General features: G+C 32.5%; 1 protein-coding gene across 1 annotated transcript in view; it reads left to right on the top strand.

The window, feature by feature from the left end:
* The window catches only part of LOC145641019 (uncharacterized), a 28,669-nt gene extending 18,359 nt beyond the window's left edge, over positions 1-10,310 (top strand). The window contains exon 2 of the mRNA XM_081692220.1: positions 9,474-10,310. Within this exon, the coding sequence (XP_081548346.1) occupies positions 9,474-9,973 (500 nt within the window). The 3' untranslated portion in view covers positions 9,974-10,310. The remainder of the gene's footprint in view (positions 1-9,473) is intronic.
* The last annotated feature ends 3,812 nt before the right edge of the window (positions 10,311-14,122 follow it).

Here is a 14,122-nt window from a genome sequence, read left to right as displayed (position 1 = left end):
AGGAGAAGAGAAAGAGGAGGTGGCGGCAAGGGGGGCTGCCGGCGGCAGCAAGTGGTGCTAGAGGAGGAGGGCGGTGGCAGTGAGCGGTCAAAAGGTGGTGGTGCACGGTGGAGGTGGTGGTGCGCAAGGAGAAAAAAAAAAGAGTAAGAAAATTAATTAGAGAATTTGTTAGATGATTATGAGAATTTATGTGAGGTTTGATCATGAACTGAAGGTGTATTTATAGGCTAGTGTAAGCATGATTTATGATAAGGAAATGTAGGAAGAATTATGGTAAGTGGGGTTAAAGGGATTACTTGGAGAAGTGAGTAAAAGAATTAAGAAAAGTTTGGATATTAAGGTGATTGTGTATACTTGAATATGGAAGTTATGTATGTCATGAAAATAATAAGGAAATTAGAATTACTTGGGGAATAATTAAGAAGAATGAATGACAAGAAAATATGATGATTAAATATTAAAAAGATGGAGAATTAGAATTAAGGAAAATAAGAGATTTTGGGAGATTATTAAAAATATAATTTTACCAATTAAATTCCCCCAAAATAATTCAATAGGGCCTAAAATATTGAGCTAACCATAGCTCAAATTTTCAGACTCCTATAAAAATATTTAGGAAGATTTTGCTCGATTTTTTAGAAATAAAATAATTGTATAAATAATATAAAATAAATAATTAAATAAATAATTGATTAAATAACAATTAATTACCATTAAATAATCAAGAAAAATCAGATTTTCCATACATGGATAATCTGAAAATCATAGCTAATTATTAGAAAATTTCGGCCATAATAAAATTAAAAAAAAATATATATATATATTATTTTGCTTTAATTAAAATATCCGAAATATGTAAATAATCCGGATTTTAAAATAAGATAAAAGGATAATAAATCTTATCCAAAATAATGATTAGTTTTCAAAATACTTTTGGCGCCAAAATTCAAATATTATTTTGGCTCCAAATAATAAATTTACTAAAATACCTTTTTTATAAAATAATTCCTAATTAATTAATTAGAAAATAAGTATGAAAATACGGGGTATTACAATTGCAGACCGGTGGAGCTAGGTTCGTGGTTACAAGCTCGAACGTGTGGTTTTGGGTTTCGAGGTTTGTGGGTTCTGGGTTCGTGGGTGCTGGGTTCGTGGGTTGCTAGGTGCCTGGGGTGGTGATGAGTCGGCACGTTGCTGCGTTCGTGGGTTGCTGGTGGTGGGTTGGCGGGTTGCTGAGTGCGTGGGGTGCTGGTGGTGCGTCGGCGGTTTTCTGGGTACGTGGGGTGGCGGTGGTGTGTTGATGGTGCTGGGTTTGGTACTGGGTGGTGGTGTGTGGTTTGGGTGATGCTTGGTGGTGTTGGTCGTGGTGGGTTATTTTAATTTAATTAAGGTTGAATTTGTTTTTTCATTTTTTTTGGGCTGGATTAATATTTAAGCATATACCCTTATTTTTTCATAATCATGTTTTCAATCTTTTGCCTTGGTTTCTGAAAACTTGTACTTTGTTGCGACTAAATTGAACCGGAGGTAGTATTTTTATTTATTTATTTATTTTTTAAGGCAAGGAGAAGGGTCATGGCAGGGTTGAAATCTCTTACAGGTCCAACCCGACCCGAGTTAGCGGGCTAGACGATTTGGAAGTAGAGGGAAGAGTAAGGGAATCCCCACCTCAAACTGCATCTAGTGGGGTTTGATCCCACAACTTTTTGGTTGTGAGGTGACCAACCTTATTACTAAACCAAGCTTAGCTTGGTTATTCACCATTACTTATAGTCTAAAAGTAATAGTACTAGACTACTAGAGTATACTTTCTTCGTATCCGATTAATTGTACTCTCTCTGTCCCATTATATTGACACAGTTCCCATTATACTTGACTTGATACTAATATGGATTGAGAGCACTAATAAAAAAAATATTTTCCTATACTCTCTTTGGGACCACAAACCTCAAAACCCAATTAAATCTTACATATTCTCTCTCTCTCCTAAGTACCCCCACGTACCTTAATTTGTGCTTTCTTATAATATAAAAATACAAATGAGAATCCTTTATGTAATTAACAAATTTTTTTAATGGATCCACTTATAGTTTTCTTAAACTACATGTCTACTCCAACATCCCACGTATTATGAGACGACTGAGTAACATTTTTTTCATTCATTTTTTCTTTTTAAATCATCCCTTATATTCTTTTTTTTTTTTTTCTTTTTTTTTTCCCTTCAATATACATTTCATTTTGATATGTTCTATTTTCAATTTTTCACTTTTGTTTTAAACTTTTTATGCTAAGAAAACTTTCATCTTTTATCACTCTTTATCCCATTACATAGTCTACAGAGTATATAATAATATTAATATATCCATACAACTCTCTCTTTCCATCCAAAAAAAAAAAAAAAAAAAAACAACATTAACTACTATATTTTATACTTTATAAAAACAGAAAATGGGAAATATTAAAAAAGAACGGAGTAAGTATATTATTTCTCTTTTCCATTAACACTACTTTCACTAATTTTACACTAACCACTTTTGCACACAACCTCTGTGGGGGTACTTTGTGTGGTTGGCCACATTACAAGAGTAATTTATTCAGGGATTACTCGTTCGGGTAGGGATTAATCGGTTAGGGGTTACCTATTTTGGGTTTACTTTGTCAAGGTAAGGAAATTACTCGCTCGGTCAGGGGTTACTCGCTCAAGGGTTACTTGGTTAGAGTTTATTTCTCGATTAAGATTACTGAGACGATTAGAGGCCCTAAAAATGTTGAAGAATTTATTAGTGTCATATTTGTCATCAATCAATAATCACTAAGGGTTTACGATATTTATATAATCATATTGCATTAATTATTGAACTTATTTTTTTGACAGTAATTAGTTAACTTAAATGTACGGAGTAATCAATGTGTAAGGACTATGTAATTAGAAAGAATAAGATAGATATACCATATCTATGTAGCTTTTGGAAAAAAAAAAAAAAAAAAAAAAAAAAAAAAAAAAAAAAAAAACAAACTATGTTATAATATTCTAAAATTGGAAATATAATACTTAAAAAAAGACCTATAAAATTTAAAATTTAGGCAGAGTATGTAACTTTAAAAAAAGTGTCTATAGCAATGACAAATTGACAACAAATTACGCTAACAAAGTAATTTTGGTTGGAGAGTGAAGGATAGCTCAATTGGTTAGAGCTCCCCTTCTGGTCCGGTTTCAAGAGACTTTGCGATTGATTCTCACTAGAGTGTACCCGTGCAAAATACACGGGATAAATATTATATTAGAAAGATATTAATATATACTATAAGAAAAAAATTTACTTAGAATACGGGAAGTTGATTTTAATGTTGTAACTTAGACCCTGTTCTTTTGAGCTGTTGTGGACTTGTGTTTTGGTCTGCTCTGCTGAAATCTGCTTAGCTCTGCTCTACTAAATATTATTAATTTGTTGACACTTGGTTTTTCCTGCTAATTGCTATGCTGAAATCTTATGTTTTTTCCCTGCTCAAAAGCTTAAAAGAACAGGGTCTACTCTTATATGTCGGTGGTCACGCAATGTGGCAAGTAATTATGGGATTTACCTTGTCAAAGCTATAGAGGTTACCGGGGTAACTTGGTTCAGTGATGTAGGAGTTACTTTGTTCTTTTGCAAACAGTTTTTCGATGAGACCAATTTCGCAAAAAACGTGTTGTATATATATATATTTTTTTTTTGTTCATGTATTTCCTAAAAAAAATACATATAATCGAATGGTTGGGGATTTTGAGTGTTATGGTGAATTGTTGATAAATGAACTATATACTCGTGGTACTGCATGTCATCTATTATACTACGTTAAAAAAAAGAATAACACAAAGTGAAATGTTATTAGTGTACTTAAAAAAAAGTGTAATATTAGTAATATTACCTTGTAAAAAATACAAAAAAAAAAAGAAATTAAAAAAAATTATGGGATGGTAGTTATTGTTTTTTTTTTTTTTTTTTTTTTTTTTTTTTTTTTTTTGTGGAATGGGTAGTAGTTGTTGTTTTTTTTTTTTTTTTTTTTAATTTTAAATTTTTTTAAAAAATAATATAAAAAAAAAAATAAATGCATGAGAACTCATAAGCGAGTTTGGAGCATTTATGTATATTTAAAAGGAAAAATTAATTGGTAGTTGTAGATTTTTTTTTTATTTTTTTTGTTTGAAATAATGGAGAAATGGAAGTTATTGTAATGCAAGTTAAAGAGGTAGTTATTAAAAAAAAAAAAAAAATTTTAAAAAAAAGAATGTATAGAATTTCTCCATTCAAGAATTGGAGTATTGTGAGTGAAAGTTGAAAAGAAAAACTCTTAAATTATATATTAGATGAGCCGCCCTTGTGGCTCTCTAAACACCAAAAAAAAAAAAAAAAAAAAAAAAAGTTATGTTGTTTAACAATAACTGTTCGAACTAATGTGGGAAAGAGGGATTAAAAATTATGCGAAAGAGATTAAATTAATTTTCTGTTCTCATTGGAACAAATAACATTTTCTCATTCGACCTTGTAATTTTGTATTTTGGAGGTAGTTATAAGATCTCTACTCTCTAGGTGGGTATGTTTGTAGGAATCATGGGGTATCTGCATATACCTTTTTTTTAAAAAAAAAAAAGAAAAGAAAAAAAAATAAAAATTTTCAACCACTAATTTTGATTCTCTTAGTGTTAGCAGGTGTAATCTTCTAAATCTCCATGCTATGTGCAAGCATAATTTCTTATGACATAATTCAAATCTTTGTATACAAAAATTGTTACAAGTCATCTATAGAGATGTCAAAAATCTACCTCACTAACTTGACCCGAAATCAATCCAAAAAAATCCAATTCAGATATGACTTGTTTGAACACTATAATTTGGTATGATATACTCCCTCTATTTTAAGCACATACTCCACCTTATTTTTTCAGCCGATTTTAAATACTTGTTCCATCTCCTTATTTAGAAATATTTTACAATATTTAATTCATTTCTCTTACCTTGTTAACCCAACATAAATCTTAGTTTATAAATTTTTTATTCTCTCTCCTCCACTTATCTCCACTACTTTTGCTTCTTACAATTTTTCATTCTTCCACCTATCCCACTACTTCCTTATTTTATTACTTTCTTCGATTTCTCCCAGGACTCCGCACATGGAGAAATGGATCAAGTATTTAAAAACGGATGGAGTATCTAAGAATTATAGACATGACAATATTTAACTTTATGTACTTCTTTCGTTTCTTTTTAGTTGCTATACTTTTCTATTTTGAAAATTTTTAATTAGTTACAACACTTTACATTTTTGACATTCTTTCCCTCTATCTCTCTCCTACTCACATGAGTCCAAATTATTTTTCTCTCTATCTCTCTCCTCTTAAAACAATTATTGAAGAGACCTTGAAAATAAAGTATAGCAACTAAAAAAAAAATGGAGGAAGTATATAAAGCATTGGTCAAAATGGTCTACATGAATAGTACAAAAGTCAAAATGAAATTACGTATTTATTAAAAAATGGAGAGAGAATATCTAAAAAGTTATACTCCTTCCTTGTTTAAGTAAGTGTTAGCTGTGTTTTTTTTTTTTTTTAATGTTACTTTTTTTATAAGAAGGAAAAAGTTCGTATTTCATTAATAATAGATAGTCGAACGACACTTACAAACAATTTTTTTTGAAAACATAAGATTCTAATACAAGTACAAATCACCATAGAATAAGTTGCGTCACAGATTCGATCAATGACTGCCTTAATAAAAAATTCACCCGAAACAATACAATATGTGAGTTAGCACTAATTCAGCTTGAGATTCACAGATGAATAGTTGTTTGAGTGAAAATACTCATATGGTCTTTTAGATACTTTACGAGATTATGAAACCCTAAATCTTTAATCTTTGGCATACGATCAAAAAATAAATTTAAGTCTAATTGATGAATAACTACCATCATAAAGATGAGATCCATTTATTGAAAGCAATTAAAAAGTATTTGGGGCTTATCACCGGTAAAAAAAAACACAGGTGAAAACCCTACAAATATTCATAGTTGAGACCCGAAGAAAAGAGATAGAAGAAAAACCGAGAAAAGGGGAAGAGCAAAGAAAGACCTTAAAGAAAAAAACAAAAAAATTTAGCAATGGAGGCTAGATAAACCAGAAAATCCTCCTAGGGTTAAGTCCTAGAGGGAATCGAGCTATTTTTTTGGTTAATTTTAATTTGTTACACTTTTTTTTACGTAATATGCTACATTTTTATATTATATCTTTCTATTCACATGATCCAACCCAACTACCCAAGTATATTATTACTTTTATTATTGTTGTTGTTGTTGTTATTCATCGCTAATAATGTTACTAGTTCTATGATTTAAATTACAATTTTATAGGTCCTTATTTTTTCCCCATTAATAATAAACTCATTAATCTATAGAAATACGGTGCTTTTTCTTCGTGGCTAGCCATATTGCATGGCCGGGATTATTTATAAGGCTTACTTGTTCAAGGATTCCTTATCTAGGGGTTACTCATTCAGTTGGAGCGTTTTTTTGACGTGGGGAAAAACTAGGTAGTTGACTAATCCTTCCTAAGTCAAACTAAATTTATAAACACTTAACAAACCTAAATACAAGTACAGAGGTAAGTCAAGGGCCGAACCCAAAGAAACAGTTATGTTTAAGTGCTCTCAATTATGCGCCTAAGCTTGGTCGAAGTCGAAGGTTAAGAAGTAACACTAACAACTAACAAATAAACACTAGAAACGAGGATCGACAAGTAATCATGACAATTGCTACAATTTGGGAAGAACCTGCCAATCAAGGTTGTGAAGCCTAATGATAAGAGCTATCAATTGGAATCAAAGAGCTATCTCCTAATCGTTAAGCTAGATATCTCTACGAATAACAAACTAAGAGAATCACAATCCAAACCAATCGATAATTGCAATTCCCAAATCAATTGGTCGTATCAGATCATTAGCATTTACAATGTAATCTAGCATAATTCTCAAGGCATAGTCTAATTACACATATGCAAACTTACATTAATCACTTTCATCTCAACAATCAATCAACACAATTCCCAAATTAATCACAATCAATCATACCAGTTTCACCTAATCCCTAGCTAAACAACTACTCAAGAATCATCATCTAATAAAAAAACAACCAAGAAATCAATAATCAATAAAATATGAAGAACAATTACACTAATGAAGATCAAACAAAATCAAACCAAACAAACATGAAATTAAACAAATCAATAAAATGAGATGGAGTTAGAAATCCTCATTGATTGAATATAGAGATCTTCAATACAATTTTCACCTTGAATCTTCAATCCATCAAATCCCAATGAAATTCCTCACTTTCGCTCTCTAACTCTACTCCTAAAACTAAACCTAGATCTAGAGAGAGAAACTCTCAACTAAGCTAAAATAATGATCAAAATTATGTCTAAAAACTTCTTACAAAAAAAAAGTAGGGTTTAAAATAGATATTTATAAGCGGCAAAAAATGAGACCGAGAGAAACCGAAAAACTCATGCTTGCGAGCCCTCGCACAAGGCTTGCGCGCCCGCGCAAGGGAGGTGCTCGCCCGCGCCTTTCTGGGTTTCTTCGGACTTCTTTAATGCTCAATGCGTTTGCAAAAGGGGTCTTCGAGTGCACGCTGTATGATGATGATAGACACTAAGCATGGCAGATTAAAATGAACTCCACGGTGGGTTAAACAACACTTCATCATTGGAGCACGGCTTGAGAGCGCAAGGGCTAGAACTTGGAGCATCCACCTCCTTGCATCTTGAGCTTTCCTAGTGCTATGAGCTTACTCCAAAAGCATCTTCCAACTTAGAAAATCACCATTATCGAGACCCAAACCTCGTTTAATACTTACAACCACGAAAAGAGAAGAAATAAAGAAAACACAAGAAAAACCATAAAAACCATAAAAACACAAAACAAGAGAGAAAAGGGGAATAAAGAGAAAATGCATAAAACTAAGCATTCATTAAGAAAGAAAACTATAAAAATAAGGTAAAAACAACCTAAATACTCATCAAATGAGTGTCATTAATGACACTCATCATTTTGCCGGGTTATATATTTAGGAATTACTATGTTGGTCATGGGTTACTTATTTTGAATTTACTCAGTCGATTAGCGCGTTTTCAGTGTGAGAGTAATTCTTGACCAACCGAGTAACTCCTGAATAAGTAACCCCTAACCAACCGAGTAACCCTTAAATAAGTAACTCCAATTATGTAACCTTAGATTAAGTTATCCATATAAGTAACCTCGGCAAAAAATGTGACTAGCCAAATATAAAAATTTGTGTTATAGATAATAAAGTCATTTCAAATATTTTTAGATTTACCGTGTATATTTTATTCACATAAAGTTTTCATAATTTTTACACGTATACATTTTAAGTCGAGTCTTGAAGATTGTAAAAAGTCAAATACATTTTTTTTTAAGAAAAAGAATAATTGGAGTATCAAATGAAGAGTGTTATTATATGTAAATAATCAATTACTCCTTGGAAGAACCTTGACACATCTAATTGTAAACTCCAAGTTACACCTTGGGGTATCTTTAACTCATATATATCAACATTTAAAATAAAAAGTGGGTTTTTTTTTTTTTTACTTTTACCGCCAAAAAACTTCAAAAAATTGTTTTTTATTACCAAAACTCTTAATTTTTTTTTTTTTACCACCAACCAAAAAATTTAATATTTTTTTTACCACCTAACGTAAAAAACCTAACGGAATTTTTTAATTCTTTGTTTTTTGTGCGCAAAACATGTTCTTCATATGTTTAGGGGGGCATTTTGGTTCAAAGGGACCAATTTGAGGTTAGAATTGACAAAAAAAGATTGAAAATACCTTGTTTTGCGCGTTTAAAAATATCTTGATTTGCATGAACACGCAAAATGAGGCATTTTCGATAATTTTTTGTTAATTCTGATCTCAAATTAGATTATTTAGGCCAAAATGCCCCCTAAAACCTATGATTAACAGTTTTGCGCACGAAAATCGATTTTTTTTTTTAAATTGTTAGATTTAACGGTTTTTCTTGACGGTATGTTGTAAAAACAATTTTTAGAATCTTTTTGTGGTAAAATAAAACTTTTAAAAGTTTTGGTGGTAAAAAACAATTTATTAATTTTTTTTTTGGTGGTAAAAGTAAAAAAAGACATAAAAATTGCATAGACTATTACTTTAGGTGAATTCAAGAGACATCAAACTTTTTAGGACTTTTTGTTTTTTTTGTTTTTTTTGTTTTTTTAAAAAAAAAGCAAAAAAATTACTAGGACTTTAGGAGTTGTGAATTATATGATATGTACTCCGTATGTTTTATATTATTGTAACCATTAGACACTTGCTACTCACAGTTTATGTCAGATCGTGACAAATAATATGAAACAGAGGTATTATAAAACCTTTCTGATTTACATATGATTAATCTTTGACTTATCAGGTATGAAACTTGTATTTGAATCTGAAAAAGAAGATTGGGCTAAAACTGGAAAGGTAATTGGTTGCGGATTTGATCCAAGAAAAAAGGAGGTTTACTTCACAGCCGACTCAGAGCTGGTGCATCTAATACATTGCAAGTCAGAGGATTTTGGGAGGCCATTATATCCTGTTATGGCTACGAACATTGGCATAACTATGCTAGTGAATTTAGGCCAAAGCAGCTTCAATTATCTTCCAGCAAATGCACACAGGACCCCTAATCCATGTTTCATTGGTCCCGTCGTAAACTCATCTGCAACAACGCTTGGATACGAAGATAGCAAAGAGTTGTTTTCAATGGGAAGAATCGATGCTGAGTGGCATAGTCATAGTGCAACAACTAAAAGTACAGTTTGCTATAATAGTGACCTTTACAACACTAGGATTAACAAAATGGACGAGTATGAGGATGAAACAGAGGCTGAATTTATTGAAATTGTTTTAGATAGCACAAAACGGTGACCAGGGATAGTATAAGCAACACTATGACATTAACATCACAAATTTTTTGCTGACATAAGTTTATGAAAATATATGATCTGCAATTTCATTATAGAACTGAGTAGGAATGCACCTTCAATATTCACCATATGACGCAAGACAACTCAAACACTTGAATGTCTTTCATTAGTTTGCTATAAGACATTGTGATGCCACACATAATAATTTTTTTTTTTTGTCTTGTATACTTGTATGCATGAATATAATAAGATAGCTTTGAGCAAGTAATATAACTGAATCAAGGTGTAATGAAAACTTCAATTACCTACTTCATCTCAAATTTCAATGTTCATAGAGTGGTTCATAGTGAGGTATATAGGCTGCTCAGATTGCCATAGAGTTGAGAAAATATTGAAACAAGTCTCGAAAGCAGTTCCCCTCCCTCTCCCTCTCTGCCTCCCTCAATTCTCTTACTTGTTTAAATTGGCCAATTGGGTTTAGTTCAATATCACCCATGCAATATCACCTCTGCCTCCCTCAATCATGGTTATTAACATAATCGATATGCTCTCCCTCTGCCTTTCTCTCTTCTCTTAGTTGTTTAAATTGGGTATTCTTCAATATCACCTCATGCATATGTATCATCTTTATCATGGTTAATAACGTAATCTGGTCCATAAAAATCAAATTCAGGTGGAAATGGAGTTGTGTTTTTACTAATAACCTCAAATTTTATTTTTATCAAATTCCCATTTTTTTTTCTTTTTTTTTTTTTGTAATTTTATATTACAAAGAGTTTATAAAACGAAAACCAAAATACAACTAACATACAAAGAAAAAATAAACTGTAAAACAACAAACCAAACACCAAACCAAATTCACAAACCAAACAAGAAAAAAAAAAGACACTTGATGAACCACAACGGAACATGTTAGTTGAGACGAACACTACAAAAGGGGGGTGAATTGTATGTGAGTTTTTATGGCTACTTTTTGCGGAATATAAATAAACTGTAAAGGAACTTGCAATGCACACAGATTTTTACGAGGAAACCTTCCAGGGCCCAACTGAAAATAAAACCTCGACCCTTCTACAGGATTTCCAAAACCAAATCACTTCACTATAATAGGGCAATCCCAAATTACAACCTGTAGACACCTAAAAACGTCTCCCCAAAACCAAACCCGATGATGAACAACCTTTTACCGCCATTATTGGTCGGGTTGAGTATTTAATTTTTGGAGTGCTTAAATCCATATTTCCATTTCATAAACCAACCCAATTCCTAGCCCATTTCCCCAAACCATAACTTATTTTCCTCTTTTCGTGCCTTTAAACCCAAAATAATTCATTTCGTGTCCTTTAAAATCATTCATTTCGTGTCCTTTTTATAAAAACATTTGATCCAGTTTATTTTGGTCCATAATCTGGGTCCAATGATTGAATATTTGGATGGGTCTTGAAAAGATCTTTCCAACGATATATTATAAGCCCAAATCAGAGTTATAACGAATAAGTTATGGCCAAAATATTAAACCGAGCCCAAACCAAACCTAAGCCCACCTTACCTACGACCCAATGATCATGTGGAGGGTCCAAATTATTGAATCCCATTCCTAAACCAATTAAGATTAATTGGAAGCTTCTATAAGTTTCTAAAAGATCTTAATTATCCTTTTTGAAAAGATAAGATTAAATAGTTTGAAATTGAATAAAACTCCTTTTTTTTAAAATCCTATTTATATCCGAATTGAAAGACGTTCAAAGATAGACATATATTATTTTCGTGCTTCATATTTTTTATCCAAATTTTATATGGTTGGATAGCCCTTGAAATTATCTTTCCAATGATATATTATAATATCAATTCCGAGCTATAACAAAAAAGATATGAATTAAATAAAAAACTGTATCCAAAACTGACACCGTCCCACTATTTCTGCCATATCTTTACTTCTACAAAATATTTTAATCTGATTCAAATTGGGTTAGAAAGTAGACTTCAATATATTTCCAACAGTATCTTATTTATCTTATTTAAATTTATGGATCAAAAGATATGATAAAAACAAAAACGGCAAAAACTGCTGTCTATCGCAAGGGTTTTATCCGATTCGAATTCTTATCTTTTCTTGATTCGACCCCTCTTTTTTCCCTATAAATAGAGGTCATATCTTTTCTTTTTCAATCATCAACAAGCTTGATCACAAATTTATTCTCTTCTCCCTCTTTAGCCTAAACACTAGCCTCCCCATTCTTTCATTATTCCTTCCTTTAAGCACTCTAAGGAGTCCATACTTAACCCAAAGTTCTATACTTAAAACCAAGGTGTGAAAAGGTCGAATTAAATGAGGGTTTGGACTAAATCAACTCTACTTTTTATTTAGTTTAATTGTTTCAATTAGATTTATATTTTAATTGAAGTTACTAACAGTTTATTCATGATGTATCAATTTAAAGGAACGTGCGGAATGTGAGTAATTCATTAATTTAATTACTCTTATTTTATTTTTATATTGCTAGTATCATGATTAGGTTATTTTATATTTGATTTGACTCACATTATTATTGTTAAATTAATTCCAATATTAATGTTTATTCTATTATTTTTATGATCACCATATTGCATATTTAAAGGGAATATATAATTGAAAATCACGCCTAATAAGATAATTTGGACAACCGGTTTATGATCCTTTTTAATCTTGTTTTTAATTAAAGTGATCACAAATATTTTAGAATTATATGTTTCATTAATATTCAACCAATTTAGCATAATAATAGTTTGGAGCAAATTGAATTTTTGTCTGTATGCCTTTGAGAACGCAGGAATCACTTTTCACTATAAGAATCGAGTAGAGGCCAATACGGGCGAATGTGACTCCATGACTGACTTCGTACCATCATCCCCGATCCTCCTTTTGTGGTTCCGAACCATATGGAGTTAGTAATCTCATGGATTATGAATGGGGTGTAACCTTCACGGGTCAATCGTTGTTGCCTTCGTTGTCCTTTATCGTGGTTGCCTTTTATGATCCGTGAACGGTTTACAAGTTCCTTAAAAACTTGTTGGCGGCTTCCTACTTTCCTTGTCCCTAATCGTGTTATGTCAATTCCCATTTCCTATGAGTGCCAAGCATATTCACCACATGCTTTTAACGTAGGCGCACTTCGAGCGACGCCTACAATTTGGCGACTCCACTGGGGAGGATTTTTGATTATTTATCGATTTGAGTGATCGGTATTTAATTAAGATGAGTAGATGAGACTTGAAAGATTCTTGAAAAAAAATTCTTGTGATTAATTTGGCAATTTTGCATATGCATAGACGTTTTAACGTCGCATTTAGGTCTGTCCCGTAGGAAAAATTGAATAACTTGATTGCGTACGAAGGAAAATAGGGCACCAGTCAGATTTTCTGACTGCCGTGCCACGACAAAATCTGCTGTGTCACGGTACAGTGCACCGTTTGACGGTGTGCAGTACCGTGGCACGGGAATTTTTTCCGTGTCACGGCAGTCCTAAAATCAGTCCGGTGGCTTATTTTCTCTTCTCACAGTCAACTTCCTTCGATTTTTCTGAAAAAACGTATGTGTTCTACATACGTCTTAGCCCCGGGGGATTTAAGCTCTATCAACCCAAAAACGCTCATGGCAATAAGGGTTCATCCGAGTTATTAAATCCACCCAAACCATGGAGTCGAGTTCGATTTCATCACGAACTCGCGGAGCCGCCCGTTGGCATACACCCTCAAGGGAGGCTGCCTTGCTAACGCGTCCAAACTCTTAACCATGGTACCCTATTGACACCAAATAAACTTGACCATAGTCGAACATAGAACTTGACCTTAGGTTGCGAAATATTCTTTGCATCATTGTGCCTACATGTTTTATGTTTGGTCGTTTTGATCCTAACCTTAACGATCTTTCTTTGTCTATGATGGATTATTTTATGACTAACGATTGCCAATGGAACGTACTCACTTAGTAATTAGGAAAAAAAAAGGGAAGGGTTGCCGCGACACGGGACTGTCCACCGTGTCACGGCACAGTCCACCGTGGCGTGGTGGACCTGCAGCGCAAAAAAAAAAAAATCACGTGCCACGTCAGCATCCACCGTGGCACGGGAATGTTTACCGTGGCACGGGAAAGTTCACCGTGTCACGGAAA

Source organism: Chenopodium album, chromosome 7 (genome assembly GCF_948465745.1).
Source record: "Chenopodium album chromosome 7, dcCheAlbu1.1, whole genome shotgun sequence".
NCBI classification, from domain to species: Eukaryota; Viridiplantae; Streptophyta; class Magnoliopsida; order Caryophyllales; family Amaranthaceae; genus Chenopodium; species Chenopodium album.
This window is presented reverse-complemented; position numbering and strand designations above follow the sequence as displayed.